The following is a 19058-nucleotide window of genomic DNA, read 5'->3' as shown; positions in this document are numbered from 1 at the left end:
AAAGGGTGGAAGGATGAGTGACTGAGTGGATGGATAGTAAGTGAAAGGATGCCTGGATGGGTGAAAGGGAAAATGGCTGGATGGATGAGTGAATGAATGGATGGATGGGTAGAAGAGTGGATGGATGAGTGTACAGATGGATAGGGTGACAGGGTGGATGGATGAGTGAAATTATAGATGGAAGGATACATGATGGATAGGTCTGCAAATGGTTGAATATGTTTGGATATGGCTGGGCTTGCTTATATACTATTGCGCGACCTCTGATGTGTCTGTAAAACTTATCCAATTGTCCTGAAGTTTTGTCGTGAATTTTGAACTCCTGTCCTGAATTTGTGTCCTGAATTTTGACCCTTTGTCCTGAATTTTTACTCTCACCGTCCTGAATTTGCACCAATGCCAGTTGGTCACCCTAGCTCAGATTCCTAGCGAAGCTTGTGTGACTACTACCTGGCAAATAAGAAATGGATGCAACCGAGTAAGCAATACCCTGCTACCTGCACTTAAAGCAAATAGTGCAAACACACAAGCTATGCAAACAGAAGTGTCTCTTTCAGGTTGTTCCCAAGAGTTCTTTCTAAAATTTTAAGAGCGTGTGATTATGCGTGTAATCATTTGAAATAGCATTAGAGCATAATTTCTGGAAATTCACAGAACTAGTTTTATGAAAATTTACCGAGATTATCTAGATTATGCCGGTTTAATGGAAATTTTACCCAGACCTAAGGGCGACACAACATGCACATCTGAGTGTTCAGTCTGTAGCGTACTTGGCCAGCTCCGGTAGAGGTCTTACACCTGAGCACCAGATTTTTGACGGTAGGATCCTTTAGTTCCCTTGGAGATCTGTAGCTGGTTACTTGATCCAGCCCTGTAGTTCCATGTGTGAATTTGTAAAAAAAAAATCAAACCTAAGTGGAATGTTTATTTGTAGCTATGTATCAATAGAAGTCTGTGATTTTGCAGCACGAACCTAGCAAAACAGCAATGCAGCACTGTACAGAAAAAAATCCGAAATATCCCCAAAATGTCTGAAATATCTTTCAGGTAAAGACTACGCCCACAGCCTCTCTCTATCTGTGGGTCCAAAATATCTGAGTGCAGAACTTCAAAGACTGCAGATTATAGTTACCTAGCTACTCATTAGCGTTAGGCCTGAAAAACATGAATGTAGTTACCTAGCTACTCAACCAGCGTTAGGCCTGAAAAACAATGCCCTTTTTGGGCCCTTTCACCGTCTCTTCATTACCTTTCTGTAGCAGAGAGAATTAAAAAAATCTCTGTGCATGGTTAACAGAGTGCTTTCTTGAGAGATCCCTCTATTCTTACAACTGAGGTTTGCGCTTTAAAGACCATAGAGGAATTTGATATGTGCCAGCTTGGAGTCTCAAAGGCAGACAAGGGTCGCAATAGAGGAAGCAGACCACTGTTGGAATTCTTTGCCACAATCGCTAAAACTTCCGGAAGATCGCCATGGTATTCCCAAAATATTACGCCTACTGGGCAGGAGTAGCTGATATTTCTTTCAGTGCAAAGTGGCCAGATTATGGCAAATATTGCTTTCAGTCAAGTACTTTTAACTCTTACTAACAGAGATGGTAAAAGGTGCTATTCAGGAACACTCAGTAAAAGGGGGTGGAGGCAGAATACGTCACTGAGAAGAGGAGTGTCTAGGGGATGGGATTACAATAGAGGACCAACAAGGAGGCCAATCAGGAGTGGGGATTATATTTTGGAGATTTCTCTTGGGGGAGGGGGCGAGATTACGGTTTAGGGAGGTGAGGAGGAGGTATGGAAGTAGCAACAGGACGGCATCGGAGGAGGACACTAGAAAATAGCAGGGTACATGGCGAAGGAGACATGGTGCATCCCTTCAGGAGGGAATGACTACCAGGTAGTTACACCGCAACAATGTGTTGCTTTTCTTGATGAGGCAGCAGCTCTGTCTGGAAGTGGATGTTGGGGGCCTGCATATCTGGACCTACTAGAATGCCAGTACTTCCATTCCACCGCTCTCCCCTCCACCAGTATTGGAGCTGACTCCCTGGCATGTCAACTTACCCTCCTTGCATGTCAACTTACCCTCCTTGCAACTCCTGGTTTCCTTTATGGAGATTCTTCTGTTGCTAGTCTTTGTGCTCCACTGGAGGGGATAACCTTGCATTTTAGCTAAAGGAAGCACTGGAGACGATTCAGCAAGTATTACATGTGATGCTGGTGAGAGGCACACCTCAATAGTGTTCCCTAAAAGGCCGTGTAAAGCTGTCACACTTGTGCTGTCCAGTAGGGCATAGCCACGTTTGAGTTGGCACCTTGATGGCAGGTTTGAAGTCTGCTTCTAGGAGTGAGGGGTTCAGTCTGCAAAGTCAGCAGGAGCCAGGCATCCTCAATCTTGTGATCATGTATGTACTGAAACCGGGTATGATGTTTATGTGGATGCCCTGGAGCTTGGTGCTGACAATAAACCATTAAGTGAAGCCACAGAGGAATATTTATGTGAGCCTTGCTGTTGTTTCCAGATGTATACAGTTAGTATAGAATTCTGCAGTGGTGGTTGTTCAGCTTCAGTTAGGCATGAAGCTTTGCTGTTTAAATGGCAAGAGGGGACCTTTAGGCGCAGTTGTGTGCCACACTGCCACCTGATAAATTCTGATGTCCTTGCCAGCCATCGAAATTCCCACTAGTTCTGTGTTTGAGTTTAAGATTACCCAGGAAAGAATGGAACCTTGGTGAATGCTGCAGACTGCAGGTTTGGTTACTGGCCTGGAAAAGTTTATGCAGAGGAGCTGGGCTCTCATTGAAAGTTGTATTGTGACCCTAGCAAGGATGATCCATATGAAGTTCAATCTGAGTGTCTAGTATTTAAGAAGGGCCGGTAATCCTCAGTGTTGAAAACAGCAAAGAGGTGGAGTAGGCTAGAACACTGTTGGAGACCTGAAGAGCACCATTCCCCCACTTGAATATTACTGTTCCTGTGTTGCATTGGCTCTGCTGCTGGTAGTCTTGTAAGTGGGTGTTTCTCTTGATTCCCCAATAAATCTGGTTAGCAATAGCCTACTTATCAACCATGCCGAAGAATGAGAGGAGAGTTGTCTGGCGGTAGTTTGTTAGGACATTGTATCAAGATAGGCTTCTTTAAAATGGGCAGAACCTGCATATCTCGAGGGCATCAGGGAAGGCACCTTGGTTGAAGAAGATATTGGCAATATTTATTTGATGTTTCAGGCCTTCTCTTGAGAGGTACTTCACTATTATTAATGGGATGGCATCATCTTTGTACTCTGTGGCTGTCAGAAATTGACACATTACTCAGAGGACATTGGAAGTGGCTGATTTTTATGAACTGTTGGTAGGACTTTCGTGACGATGTTTGCTGCAGTTGTGTTGATGTTGTCCTATAAGACTTTGTTGATCTTGTTTTTCTCTAGGAGTGAACCTGTGCGATCTCTGGAAAATACTTCCTAATATGCTTGATTGCCTTAAAGAGTGACCTTCTTCTGTTGGAGGCTTCACAGATGAGATGCCTTCACGTGGCACAGATATGTTTTTAGTGTAGTCTGCGCACCTTGTTCGAGCCATCTGATTGCGCTTTTGCTGTCAGCATGCTCATGGCTGTATTACGGTGCGGAAGGTTTGGCATTCACATAGTGGATGTTGAGTGGGTGAAGACATCTGCAGTCATCTATAAGGTGGAGAGCAATCTTAGAGCAGAAGAACTATACTCATGTGCTTGGATCAGCTAATGCGACCAAAGTTATAAAGTTTACAAGGAGTATGTTCAAGTTTTTCTGATTTTCAGTCAAAATCAGTTATAACGGATAAAACACCACTGAAGGGAGAACATTTATTTCAGTAGAAACTGGAAAACATTAGACTTTGCTGCACTTTAACTGCTTTGGTGCACTATAGTGTCAAATCAGTTTATATGCAGTTTCTACCTGGAAGGACTTTTCGGTGATGGATACCCCTTGCTGTGGCCACTCAGGCCATGGTATGTCACATAATATTCCCTTTGACAATCCACAAGTTCTTTAGTATTCCAGGATCTTCTTTCTCTCCTGTTTTGGGAGCATGGCTCACCTCATATGGCTTCAGCTTACTGTTCACTGAATGTTGCTGCTTCATGGATAGCGGGTTCACAGCAAAAAGCCCTGGTATCAGAATTGCGATGTCAAGGATCACTGTGCATACGGATGCCCCCAAAATCATTAGCCTCTCATAAAGAGCTTTAACCAACACTCCCAATCTTAGTTTAGAATCGTGAAGGTGCCTATATGAACGAATGCCTATAGGATCTCCATCATCCATGCACTGGCTCAGAAGGGTTTAATGCACAGGATTTACAGAAACTGTCATGCCTACAGGGAATACCTTAACTCAGAAAATCTACACAATAACCTGTAAGCTGTTGACAGTATAGATCAGACATATGAAGAAGTAGGCACTGTTCTGTGTGTTCTAGTATGCGCTGCGCACAGCACATTCAGAGCAAGTACATGGCATCGATCCATTTTGAGATTGTGTACTGATATAGAAAACATTCATCATAGAGTCTCACTATCACTAAAATCAACTTTCATTCCAATTCTTCCATGTCAAGATGAAGATTAAAACTTACGGTGCAGAAATGGAAGCTGACAATTGATAGCATCATGAGTACAATCCACTTCGTTTAATGGAAACATACTGGGCTGTGTTTGTTCTTCCCCCCCAAGACAGAAACTGCACTAGAACAGTGCACGCTGCACAGTACACAAAGGTAAAGTGCCTTATGCAACGGTCTCCCATTCCTGGCAGGAGCACAGTGCCTCTACTGCTTTCAAATAAACAAAGGCAGTAAAAAAGCAATGCGTAGCAGCTTTTTTGAAGCGTTTCAAATAAAACAAAAGCCTATCTGCATGTCCTGTCTAGCAATGAATAATTTCATAAATGATGTGAACTGCATAGGCAAACAACCCAATGCAGCCAAACTCTCATGAGCTTTCTTCACCACATCCAATGTTTCTTCAAACAGCAGCACAGTTAGCTGTTGCCAAAGGTCCTACAGCTAACAGAATGCAGGCATCTCCCCTTTGACCAGGTAATACATGAATAGCCTCAGAACAGACAGTAATAATGTATTTATTAGTCCAACCCTTTCCTGGTAACAGGTGGCAAAGATAAGAACAGTGTGACACTGACTTGCAGTAGGAGAGCATCAAACCCCCACAATGTACATCTCATGTCCTAAATATAAAACCGTTATTCTGCTTCTCTTTGCAATGTGTCTGGTGAATAGGGCGGCAGAAAGGTGTGTTAAATACAACCCAATAACCTTGTACCTACTGCATTCAAATCTTAATAACGTGCAAGTCTTCCCATTCAACCACACTCTTGACATGGGGTGGTACTGGACTGGAGGAAAGAGCAGTTTGAGTGCTGACAAATGGGGTGGATGGAATCATGGAAAATTACTTGAAAGAGAAAATGCAAGGAAAGGGTGCAGAAGGGAGTTAGGAGCAGGAAAAGAGGAAGGAAGAACTAGCAACGCAAATGAATGAGGGGAGGAAGAAAATAAAAGCAAAAGTCTTCATGAGCACTGGAAAGACAAAATCTCTCTGAAGCGTTCCAAACTAAAGAAGAGTAAACACTGATAACGACACATTTTTACAACTTTTGAAATCATTGGAAAACGCTAAAAAAATAAAACCTACTGGAATCACAACAAATAGAAACTGAAAACAGAAAAGCCTGAATATTTTTGTTAGGAAATGTATGAAGGCTTTCCTTATTGCTTGTGGTGACGTTGGCTGGCATCAAAGAGTTGGAGATGTGTGGCGCATCAAAAGTGCTGGCAGCAACAAAGTCAATGTGATGGAGTCAGTGTAATCGTCAGTTACACATGAGATGCATCATGGTGATTTGGATGAGGTCCCCGCTGTTCCCACTGCTATCGGTCAGCAGCCTGACAAATAGTGTGATGTTGGTGGTGGCCAACTGGTTGTGGACAACATCCTTCATGGTTTTGGTTGATGTGTCATCTTATATGTTAAGTTGCAGAGGAAGATGTTGGTGCAAATAGTTGAGCCTGTTCTGATAAGAATAGTCATTTAAAAAAGGAATGCTAGACTAGTGTCAGATGTTCAGTAGATGAGGTGGAACTGAATGGTCTGGCAGAAAGCAGGAAAGGAGGTCAAAGATACTGAAGGTCAGTGACAGTAAAAGGTGGATAACTGTGACTCGGCTGGTGGCTATGATGGTTACTGTAGTAGCAGAACATCACGGATGAGGTTGATATTCGAATAATAATGTTCCTTCTATTGATCATGGTGTTTAAGTTATTAGTGGTGATAAGGTCAGCAGTGTCTACTGCCTGCAAGATAGACTCAACAGTGAGCATTTATCAGCATTAAGAGCAAGCTATTAAAACCTGATTTTGGGTGTGAGATAATGACCTAAGCCCTTACCCACCAGAAAAGTATAAAACTATTTGGGGAAGACAACCATTCCAGTGTGTCTAGCAGGAATACATCATTTCTCATGAAGATGACTGGGATATTTTTACCCAACAACAGCCTCACTGTTGAGACATCTAAGGCCACTTCAAGATATACCATGGTCTGGATCTATCCTTGTGGTGTTGGTATATTGAGAAGGAACTCCCCAGAAAGTGAAGTCCTCATTTAATTGCATTTGTGCTCTTGATGGTATCAAAGTACTTCATGCACTGAATCACAGAGGTTATTGGTTTGAGTATTCCATTTTTTTTCTCGCAAGGACGATTTGTTATCTTTTAACTTCTAATTGAACGGCTGATTGGGATACAGTAAAAATGTTGACGGTAGATGTGTTTCTGAGCATAATCCACAAATCTCCCCACCCATTTTGATCTAGTTGAAGGCTTATGAGCAGTGTGTCGAATAATGCACAGAGGAGACTGTCACAGTGATTGATTTTTGAATTGACAACTGCTCTGACAACTAGCAGGGTTATGTGATTTGAGTGTGGTAGGTGACCACTGGAACGCACACTCATATCAGCTATTGCATCTGAATGCAGGCCTGCAGCATCCCCTTGAACTCAAGAATTTAGGCATGCATACATATATATAAAAGTAGCTCCTGCCATGCCCTAAGTCATGACCTGTACCATCTAGAGTCCATTGGGGCGTGAAACCTCGTTCTTGACCCACATGCCCATGCTTTCTGCATGCTCTGTGGACCATAGTGCATTTTTTTGGGTAAGTCTGCTCTGTAAGTCTAGATCACCCAATAAATTACACCAATGTATCATGTTCCCTTTCTAGGCTGGAGAATCTCACTTCCTGTCTGCCACTACCAGAATACTGCCATCCTCGTGGGAAACTGAACCTGGCCTCCTACATGCCTGCTGACCAGCTGTGGCTGTGCCCTCACGTCGCTGCAACCCACGGTAAGAAGACACACAGTCAGGTTCTCCAGTGAAGGTTCTTTTTTGAAAGGAGAGATGGTCACTCCTGTGTATCCAGATCGGCCCGTGCAGACTCCCACATGGGTTGTTGTGGCAGGGGCATAACACAGGCCCCCGTGGTGCGGGGGGCCCCAAGCTCCAGGGTCCCCCACAGCACCGCACTCTGGCTGCAGAGCTCCTGATTGAGCCCAGAGGGGGCCCCTCCACGTGCATTGCAGGGAGGCCCCCTCAAGTTTTGTTACGCCAGTGTGTTGTGGTATATGCTGAGTAGGTGTAGAGCAGCCTGTTCTACATCCATGTTGTGTGATGGAGATTTGTTAAGGTCCTAACCAGAGCACCAGATTCCAAGAGGCTATCACAAGAGTAGAGCCAATCCTGGGAGTACACCTTTAATACCACAATAGGTGTACTCAAGACACTTGCCGCACTGCACTAGCTGCCGATAAGCATAAAAGTACAATATAAGGCACTAAGTATGGTGTACAGTGTGAAATTTAGATCTGGCCCACAGATTCTTCATCATCTTATCAAACCCTACAAGGCAAACAGAGATCTTAGGTCTGCCAGGCTAGGACTTCTAACTGTTCCAAGAGTTAGGAGGGCCAGAAGTGGCGGCCCGTCCTTTGCCTACCTTGCGACCGAGCTGTGGAACTCTCTGCCTGTCAGTCTTAAACTGGATGACAACCTGTCTAGCTTTAGAAAGCAACTGAAAACTCAATTGTTTATTTAAGGGGATAGCCTCCGGCAGGGATGGCTACTGTTGGAAGCCTGATTCTGGTAGCCATGTGCTTAATAAATGTTGCTAGTAATAATAGTTAGATGAGCATAGTTCCTTTGCTGTTGTGGCTCAACAGGAAGCACATGAATGCTGAACACGGATAGGATCAGGGTTATAATATAATTTATAAAGCAAGCAGCACCTCTCTTGGGGTGGGTATATAAAGTCACTTTTACTGAAGGTCTGGTGAGCGGCAAAGAATGAATTGGTAGACACAGAGGGTTTTTATGGAACATGTGAGCTGTAGTCAGAGACCAAGCTGGAAATATCAACCGCCATATTGAAGCCTAAATTCAGCTGTAATGTTATTCTCTACACCCAGTGGACCAAAGTGCACCCAAAGAAGCCATATATGAGAAAAGCATGCGTAATTACATGATTAAACTTTGGATTTTTAATTAGACCTATGATAAATTTGCCTGGGAAATTCATGTGCCCTTTGAACAAAAGGTATACCCCGGGTTTAATTTTCATGCGAGATACTGCGAAATTTCGTTTAACAAAATGCTTGGGGGCTTATTTACTAGAAAATGTCGGAGCACAGAGCTGCGCCAAACCTGGCAGCGCCGCTTTTCAACATTTTAAAACGAAGGGATGTGCCGTATTTACTGCAATACGGTGCACCCCTTTGATTTCCCTAGTGCTAGCGCTAAAATTAGGTGGCTAGCGCCAGTGCAGGCACCCTTGGACCATAGTGTATGGATGCCTGCGTTGCAGGGAATGATTGTTTATGTGCAGGAAGATGTCCCTTTGTGCACATAAACAATCCATAATGACTTTTTGTTACTTCTATGTGTGCTGCATCCTGCAGCACACATGGATGTAGTAAATCATCATTATTTAATGATGGTTTATGTGCTGGAAGGGGCTCCTTCCTACTCAAACAATCATTAATGGCTTTTTGTTATTTCTATGTGTGCTGCAGAAAGTAAAAACTAGGAGAAATAAAAAAAGTTTCTCTATGTATGCCATTTTAATGCCTGCTGTTACATGACATTAGTTGTTGACACTGCCACAGATTTACACCTCCTTGTAAATCTGGGCCAGTGTCAAAAGCATTGGGTCTTGTGGTGGAACGCAAACAGCAACACCCTTTGCCGCAGAGGACTGCTGCGGAAAGGGACCTATTTACAATGTGGCTCTAAGCCTCGCTATGTGGCTTAACGCCACCTTGTAAATATTGAAAATGGTGATACATCACCGGAGCATCAAAAAAAGTGATGCTCCGATGGTGATAGGGTCTTGTAAATAGGAATGATGGTTTCGCTCCTGGCCAACTCCCTTTCTGGGATGAAGGTTGTGAAAGGGGAAGATTATTCTTTTGTTCTCTTCATACATGATTCAGACTTACACTCTGCAGGTTGCCTGCTTTCATATCCTGAAGTACAAATCCCTGCTTCTAAGTTTGAACAAAGCCCATTTCTAGGACAATTCCCTGAAAAAAAGACTCCACTTTGTAAGAAATTTAGCTCCAACTCTCCAAACATCCGTAAAGAGCAGCGTTTCGATTGTTTTAAAAAAAAAAACAGATGCCTGGGTCCAAGGTTTTCTTAGGGGTGCCGCCGGTACTGCTGAATCCTGGGGGTGCCGAATGCCAAAGCTGTTTATTCTTTATTCCTCCTCATCCCCCTTTCTTAGAGCACACTACATTTCCTGTCTTTCTGACACACTCTTGCAAGTTCTTTGCCATCACCTTTTCTCCTATTTTCAGTTTTCCTATCCTTCTTTACCTCCTTCGTCTCTTTTTTTCTGCCTCTGTCTTGCTCTGAGTCAAAAGCCTGATAATAAAAAATAAGTCCTGGCCCCCAAAAATGACTGCGCTGTCGACCGCGTGCAAGCACCGCCGTCACAAATTAATCACTGGGCCAGGTTTTGAATTAACAGCCCGACTCAGCCCTGGATGAGCTTCATTGTCCTGCTGAAGCCCACACTACCCTGGAAGTTGCAGGAGTGGGGAGCACTGCTATATAATTTAAGGTGGCGGGAAACTTCATACCTGTAGTCTGTCTGGAACATATAAGAGGTGCCAATTAAGGCTGTAAAAATACTATATGATCAAACTACAGACCTAAAGGTCCTCTGAATCCCGTAGCATAGCAAGGGAAGGCAAGATAGGTCTCCATGTACATGCTGGATAGCAAATGGCAGCCACACTTTGGATGTTATGGGTCCCTAATAGCCTTGGCCCTGGTGTCACTGCACCTGCTGCACTATTGGTAACTACGCACCTACTTAAATCATGTATACATCAATAAACGAGAAAATGGAAAAGGTATGGTAAACATACTGTACCATTTGCATTTTATGTTTGTTTACGTGGGTTATGTATTCAGCAAAAAACACCAAAATTTATTGGCACTGTTAGTAACCAGGACAAGCACCCATTTATATGCAAGAAACAGTTACAATGGGAATAGTCACGTTTTAAGCAGGGGGTGGATACCTGGGAGAATAGCCCCAGCTTTTATTTCTGATGGAAAAAGGGAATTCCAGCTCTTCCCTTCTGCCACGTGATCACTTATGCTGCCTACTCTTCACCACCGTCTATTTCTCAGGCGTGACAGGGCATTGTAAATTCTGCCTTTCTATTTACTGCAAAAGGCCACTTTAGACCAGACCCCGTCAGCAGACCCCATAGAGATTTCCCCTATACCTCATTAATACAATAACCGTACCTAATATTCCAATTCTTTAACCTCCCCTAACATCCCCCTAAACATTCACCCACACACAACCTTATTTTATTTATTTCTCTAACGTCATCCTCAAAGCCTCTGTCATACTTCTCCTGCTTTAAACCTTAATCACCCTGTCGTCCCTCCAAACCTCAACCGGGCTAGAATGATATACCCTTCAAGGAGCCCAGCGAACAATTCTTGCTCATGGCCATTGCCACCCAGGAAAACCCCGATAACGTGTTCCTGCCCCGCTGCCTACAAAACGTCATTCTATAAACCACATAACCTCTCACCACTTCTTTAGCGATGGTCAACATTAGTTCCAACAAGTAGCATTTGTTTCCGAGAAATGACAGGTGCAGCCCATCCTGTTGAAACAGGGTAGGGTCCTCCTGTACAATCTTCAAATGTTTCAGGGCCGCGATTCCTTGTTCAGCACAGAAATACCTCTTTCCCCTATCAACATTATGGAACCCATTATGAGTGGGTGCATGAGTGTCTGAGTGGGTGTCTCAGTTGGTCTGTGAGTAGCTGTAAGAGGGCCTGAGTGGGTTTGCGAGTGCCTCCATGAGTGTGTGAGTCAATCTGTGAGTGAGTGCATGAGTGCCGAAGTGGGTCTGTGAGTGGGGGTGTGAGTCTCTGAGTGGGTCTGTCAGTGTATGTATGAGTGTCTGCGTGGGTCTGTGAGTTGGGTGTCAGAGTGTCTGAGTGCTCTATGATCTACCCTTTTCTGCTTTGTTTTGCCTTTTCTGCTTGTTTTTCTGTCCTATATTTTGCCCTCTTCTGTTCTGTTTTGCCTTTCCTGCTTGTTTTTCTCCCCTCTGGTTTGCCTTTTGTGCACATTTTTCTGCTTTCTGGTTCGTCTTTTCTGCTTGTTTTTCCGCCCTCTCTTTAGCCTTTCGTGCTTGTTTTTCTGCCCTCTGTTTTGTCTTCTCTGCTCATTTTCTGCCCTTTGTTTCCCCATTTAAAAGACCCAGGGAACACCACCTTCTCTGGGCTTTAGTGATAGTAAGGAGTGGGCCATGGGGACCCCACTCTATGTAGCTCCAAGAACCCCTGGACCTCCCCGGGGCTTTGATTCTGCCAAGAAGAAGAAGAGGGGTGGCGCAGCGGCATGGGCGATTGACGCCAGACGCTGAAGATCAAGGTTCGATCCCCGGCACCGGCGGCAGGGGTCTGCCCAGCACCATGTGACTCTGGGCAATAGCTTGCTTAATCTTCCCGATGGCCCCCAGTGCCGGGAAACCTACGGGTAGTCGTGCGCTTTACAAATACAGGATTTTTATTATTATTATTATTATTATTATTATTATTATTATTATTATTATTAAAGGAGTGGGGCCATAAAACCGGCTTCCAAATGCCCCGGGGACCACTACATCCCCAGGGCTCACTTAAAAATTACGTGGGGGCGTGGCACGGACCCCCCGGGCCCACCACTTTCCCTGGGCCAAATAGTTTCTATAAAGTGGGGGGGGGGGCATGTAGCCCCCCTCTCCGGGACAATTTCAGCCCCGGGCAACCCATCCCCAGCGGCCCAGCCTAATTCAGTGTTGGGTGGGGGGCCGCAGAGACCCCTCCCCAAGCCGATTTCGGCCCAGGGACCCCATCCTACAGGGCCTGGCCACAAACAAATGGGGGTGGGTGCCATGCCGACCCCCCCTCCCATGGCTGATTTTGGCCTTGTGGACCCCATCATATGGGGCCTAGCCTCTTCACTTTGGGTGCCCTGGAGCACCCAATGCACCCAGGAACCACCACCGGGGACCCCAGGGGGAGCCTTAAGGTCCTTGCAGTCCATGCTGGCTCCCCTCCCCCTGTGGGAGCCGGTATTGCTCTCAGAGACAGGGAGCTGTTAAACATGTAGTTCCCTGTCTGTGAGAGCAATCCTTTTGTCTGTTTCCTTGCCTGATAGACAGTGGGCAGGAAAACAGCTGAAAACTCCGCTCTCAGCAAGCAGGAGCAGTTTCACAGCTCTTCTTGCTGAGAGTGGTGTTAATGTTTGCTCTGATTTGGCTGGAGTTATCAAAACTCCTGCCAAGTCAGAGCAAACAGCTATGTCCTGGGGGTGGCCACCCCAGGACATAGCAAGAATACCAAAGGACATAGCAAGAGCCGGCCCTGGGGGTGTTGCAGTCCCCAGGGCCATGTATGGCACCAGGAGGGGATGGGTTCCCGCGACCCCTTTCCTTCTCTGAGCATGAGCCAGCCCAGGGGAGGTGGTGGTCCCAAGGGCTGCATATGGCCCGGGAGGGGGGCCACCCGGCACCCCTCCCAGTATTATTGATTATTTAGGCCCTGGGATGGTGGTAGTACCTGGGGGTCCATAGAGTCTGTGCGGCCCGCCAATTAATTTTTTTTTGCTCAGGGGCTTCTTTGAAGCCCAGGAGGTGTTCTGTGAGGGCCGCTCCATGATTTAAAACAAAGCCCATGGAGGTGGTAGTCATCAGGGCTTTTTAGAAGGCTGGGGTTCTGCGCGGCCCCTTCATGATTTATAACAAAGCCCTGTGGAGCTGGTGGTCCCCGGGGCTCAATAAGCCTTAAAAGGGGGGCCCTGTGCACCCCCCTTCTTAAAAAAAAATAATCCCCCAGGAATTGGCCACTGGGGGCCTCATTTCAAAACAGCCCGTAGTTTGTTTTTGAACATTTTTCTGCTGTAAATTTGCAATTTTTGCAAATTTGAGGCAACATTAAAAAAATGCTTTTGGGTCCCCAAGACCAAGGCTTAGGGGTCAGGGTATTCCTACCCAGACCCCTTTTTCACATTTTTGGGGGGACTCAGCTGAAGCCAAGTTCCAAAAGGGCTGCCAACACTTCCTGGCTGAAGTGTTGGCAGCCAATCAAAGTTCTGCAGGTCTCTGCATGAGCTTGTTATTATTTGCGAATTAGGCGGGATCGTAGACTTGAACAAAACCTGTTGTATGAAAAGACACCCAGTGCAAGAAACAGCTAAACATCTCAAAGAGTAAACAAGACACTGAACAACCCACAGGCAACAGCCTGTCAACTAAAACTCTTCCTTCAAACCTTAATCCTAGCAGCGACAAAACTTCTTGATGCATAGGTAAAAGCCTAAAGGTTGAAAAAAGTCAATGGCCTCATTCACAGATTCCATCACAAAGAATCGATACGTTTTAATTCGCCCTGCCATTTTTAGCTTCATCCCCTAAAGTACGAAACTTCAAAATTGGAAGCAGCCAATCCTGAAATGGTCCTACTATCTTTCTTCCCTTTAATTTTGTTATGCAACTTCTCCCTAACAACCTGAGGAATGATTTCAGTAGACTTAATACTCTCTGCCCACCTTCTTACCCTTGGACTTGGACTCTGGTAAAACAAACAAATGCCATTTCTAAAACCCCATTCCAGCATCATCATAGCCTTCCCGTTCAAATATAAAGCCAGACACTTACATAACACATCAGTCTTAACTGGCTTAAGTCCCCTTACCTAGCACTTTATGTTGGCTGCAGCCTTTTCTTGGTGGACCCGGAAGTGCATTCACCACATTTTTTAAAGCATTGCACCACAGGGTCTTCTGCCTGCAGGTTGACACTACTTCATCTGTTAAAGTCTCAGCATACTCTGTTCTGTGATAGTTCACTTCTCCTGGTACCTCCCACCCCAAAGTGGCCGGGCCTCCAAAGAAGGGCTTATACTGAATAAGCAGTCCACTGGTCGCTACAACTGAAGGAACTACCCTAGTCGGCATCATCCATTGAAATCATAGTTCACTATCTACCTTCTTCCCCCTTCCCTATTTACTGCTTTAGTGGATTTGCCACCATCCTAGTGTGGAACGTCTCATTGTTACACAACCCTGCAATGCCCCTACAATCAATCTGGTTTTGTTTGCAATAAAGGCTGATGTATATCATCTTCTAGACAACTATCAGTCTTTAAATGCCTCTTCACATTTCTACTTTCCTCAGTAGCTTTTATAATAAAAGCAACAGCCTCTTTGCACCCTATGTTCTCACTACTAACTTCTGTCTTTTTCTTGTCCTCCCGCAACAGCTCTCTCTTTCACCATATGTAACTCCACACGTTTCTCCTCAGTGTTGGTCACCACATCACCTCCTATGACCACCAAAACCAAGTTTGTCATGCCCATCACCACTACCCCAAGGTCCCCAACACTTTTTCATACCTGATCTAATGTCATCTGAAGTACCCTTTCGCTCTCTTCCTGGTTTAGCGCCACCTTAGCTCCTTTTTCCCCAAGAGGAATAATCTTGTTTTCAACCTGTCACCTGCAATGCACCAACTTCACATACACGGTTATCTGCTCTCCCCACCTTTGCGTCCCATCTGACCACTCCCCCACACTGCATGCATCCCCAGTGTGACCATTGTCATGGTCATCACATTCTAACTTCTCTTCACATTCCCGTCATCACCATGACACGCTAGACACACACAAACCAGTACTGGTACTGGGCTCTTCTACGTCCCCAACACCACTGCTATCCATTTATAAGCTCCTCTTCACTGCTCCGGTCCCTCCCTGTCTTCAGGCTAGTGTCCCCAAGGCACTGTGTCACTGGAATCAACAATGCCACTGCCACCAGGTGCCAAACCTGGTGGGTTTGTCTTACTAGGAGGCCCCATAAGCCACCTGGGCTATCCGATTTGACCCCTCCTTTGTCCTCACCATAATCTCAACCCACAACCACTTTTTGTTCCTATAAACACTATTTCCAATTTACCTAATGTGGCATTATTCTCCCTCTCCACCATACTAACCACTCTGGGAAGTTTTAGCTGCAGTTCTCCACCTCCACTGAGATCTTGCTGCCCTAACTCAGGTTGCTTTATAACCCATTGGCAGCTGCTCCTCCAGCTCTTTGAGACTGTCTGGCCACTCCCTGCTTATTTCCCAGTCTCTCCTCTCCTTAATCCCAGGGATAAGCAGCTCCAGTGCTCTCCAAGCCACTGCCTCTTCTTGTTTGGGATCTGAATCAAGCTGATCACAATAGGCCTTTTAGCGGAGTTCTACCATCTTAAACACTGCCAACGGTCTTTCCTTTAAAACGCATACTATGCACATGGCCCTTGCTGGTGCCTCTACCCCTTCCAAACATGGCCTGTCACATGCCCTTAAGTGCACATAGCTGTGGCACAACCTGAAGCTCTGATGGCTCCACCTCTTCTGCCCCTGCCCCGTGAGCCAGATATACACTGCCACAATGCAGACAGGCCCTTATCCCTGGGGGACGCCTGTAACCACTGGGAATTATGACAATACAGCATACCCAAGTACATTTCTGGTCCCCTGCCATCTTGACTCGCCCCTCTCACCCCCAGAATGTGAGCCTGTGATCATTCCAACAATTTCCTAGCCTTTCTAGACATACCCTTACTCCTTCCCCGTGACAGTGATCAACATATCACCACCACTAGAAAACTCTCTTCTGGGCCTCCTGATACCCATCGACAGCTCTTCATGAACACCTCGCTAGAGGAGGCCCTCTCTACTCTCCTCATGCGAATCCCTAAGCATTTTGACTACCCAATAAGCCCTCTGGATAACTGCCCTTAAAGGGAAACCTTAAATCAAAGAGAATGATTATAATGATCCAACAACCCTCATAGGCCCACTGAAAAATGACCAGAACAGCAATCTATTGCTACCTGAACTGCCAGCTAGCATGGCGAACTTCTGAAGAGGGCGTTCAACCCCTGCCCAAATCTAACCAGTCAAACCCAATAGGACTAAATGGACTGCACCACTAGCTCAAACTGCCCAGGGGGATACAGAGTCATGGCTTTACTCCCCCAGGCAAACATGGGTATTCATAGTTTAAATTGAGTGAAGGATATCTGGCACCAAGTCATCCTGGGACTGAAGTCAGGTCTCTTGCGCTACAGTAAAAGTCATCCATGACCTTCAGGGAGGGACCTGCAACACCCTCATACATCCTCCTATCATACTGAGCTATCCATTGGCTTTTTGGGAGACTTTTGCACTCGTCCTGTTCTGAAGAATTTTGTTTTGCTGAGAACATTGGGCTTCTAACTAGTCCTGACATATTTATGCTTTTCAGGAATGAAGTTTGACAGCAGATGTAGTGGGACCAAAAACCTGGCGGCTGAGGTGGTAGACTTCTTGAACATCCTGGTGCACGCGGAGGATCCCGGAGGGGGCTTCAGTGAGGGGCAATCCTTCCAGCAAGGTGCGAGGAGTCCGAGGAGTTCTGTGAGAATCGTGCTTTCCATTCAAGTACAAGGTGGCAAATGAGGGTTCTATATTGTATGCAGCTTCATGAGTGATATGGGCATAGGGTGCAGGCATTTGGTGAGGAACACAGCTTCCGCCGTAGTGTAGAGAGAGAGCAGGTTCCACCTCAGTTTCAGCAGGTTCGGCTAAGCTGTGAGGAGTGTATCTTCAAACATGGATGCATTTAATAACACTAGGAACAGAGCAAATGATGCTATAAAGTGAAGAAGCACCATACTGAAAGGTATGAGGTGCAAGAAGGCACAGGCATTCTCTAAGGGACATCTGCCAGCACATTGGGGGCCGGCCCAGGCATTAAGAGTGAAAGAAAAAATGTTTATCCAAAAGGTAGCAGAGGGAGTGCAGATTTGGAGCAGAATGGACAGTGTCATCTTAAGGTCTCTGGGGCCCTGTGGCAAGACATATTTTGGTGGCCCCTATATGGAACACATTTGAATTTTATACCCATTTCCTAAAAATTAATTTGTGTGCACCATCCGATCAGCCAAGCAATATTAAATGACATGTTAAAGTTTAACAGTGTCACCCAACAACAGTTAAAATATGTCTTGTCTCGTACACCAAACACCCTTAAGAAGTCACTGGGGTACGGAGCCTGAGTCTGGGTAGAGGTAGGCAGAGGAAGCAAGGTTTCAATAGAATAGATAGAGATCAAAACGAGAGAAAATTTACTTTGCTACCTTAGAAGGTGAGAGCACTGTGCACTCACCCATTTTGCCCTTGCTTTGGGAATGGACAGAGATAAGAGTAGAGTTAGAATGCTGTGAGTCTAGGAGAAACAAAGAAAGTGCAGCAGAGCACAAAGACCAATGGCATAGGCTAGACGGAGCTGGGAAGGAAGAGGTAGATAACTGCCGGAAGCACTGCTGACACAACAACAATAAAACCTAGTGGCCAATCCGATTACTACATTGGATGTGGTGGTGGGCTTGAACAAGCAGACACTGGTGTACTAGTGATAACCTGTGCCCGTTCCCAGTATAGTATTGGGTAAAACTCTGACAGTTGCTGATACATGTAGGTGCTACTGTGATGAGTGCCTGCCAATAATATGGCGTTGACTGAAGTCGTGCTCTGGCCCTCTTACAGGTCGAGGGTGGGCCATGTCATTTTCATCTTTTAATACTAGTAGCCATAATTTTTGTTTTTCCAGTTCCCAATAATGTATAAGAATTTAAATTTTAGCCCACTTAGAGTTTCAGACAAAGGCCCAATGACCTTACTCATGCAGTCTCTGGATCTCCTGTCTGTATTCTGCTGGCATGAGTTCAGCAGTGAAGCCCTCTGGCCCTCTCCATAATTTGAGTTTCTGCAGTGAGCAGATCCTGACGAAATAGTGACACACAGTGTTTAGAGACGGAATCTTATTTGCTGTAGTGCAGCAGCGACACTCACTGGCCAGTCACAGTAAGGTATTAGCTGATGTCTTGGAGGGAATTTGCCAGAGGAGAGTCTGATTTTATGAAACGTTTGGAATCATGAGTAAATCTATTCTTAACAGTGTTTTTGAGTTTTGATTTGTTCGTATTGGTTGCTGCCCAGTCGTTCCTCCTCGTCTTAACTTCTAAATCCTTGTGCATCGAGGCCCGTTCATTGAGTAGTGTTATTACTTCATCTTTTCCCTACAGAGATCCTCTTGAGGATGGACAGTGACAGCACTGATGGACTACTGAAGGAGCAACTGTGGACGTCCAGGGAGCCCCCTGGGGCCCTGTGGCACATCTTCCAAGCAGAGGACTCGGAGCAGATACGCAGGTTTCTCAAAAGGGTAAGAGTTGGTTTTTTTTTGTTCAAATTGTTTTTAGGTCTTGCCTGAGCCAGCGCATGCGCTCCTCTGACAAGACATTTAGTAAGTGGGCTTTAAAAAGCAGCTTTTTGTGTGGCCTAGAGCGTGCGGTTACGCACACAGTGACGCGCATTCCTCGCATCGCTA

The 19058-nt window shown here is 45.5% G+C and overlaps 1 protein-coding gene across 2 annotated transcripts in view; it reads left to right on the top strand.

Moving 5' to 3' along the window:
* Nucleotides 1-19058, top strand: part of HR (HR lysine demethylase and nuclear receptor corepressor) — a 394390-nt gene that overhangs the window by 288271 nt on the left and 87061 nt on the right. For both annotated transcript variants that reach the window (XM_086943684.1, XM_086943683.1), the window contains 3 exons: nt 7286-7410; nt 16932-17060; nt 18754-18893. In XM_086943684.1, the coding sequence (XP_086799810.1) occupies nt 7286-7410; nt 16932-17060; nt 18754-18893 (394 nt within the window). The remainder of the gene's footprint in view (nt 1-7285; nt 7411-16931; nt 17061-18753; nt 18894-19058) is intronic.

The sequence above is a fragment of the Lissotriton vulgaris genome, chromosome 11, assembly GCF_964263255.1.
Source record: "Lissotriton vulgaris chromosome 11, aLisVul1.2, whole genome shotgun sequence".
NCBI classification, from domain to species: Eukaryota; Metazoa; Chordata; class Amphibia; order Caudata; family Salamandridae; genus Lissotriton; species Lissotriton vulgaris.
Note: the sequence above shows the minus strand (reverse complement) of the source record. Positions and strands in the feature narration are given on the sequence as shown.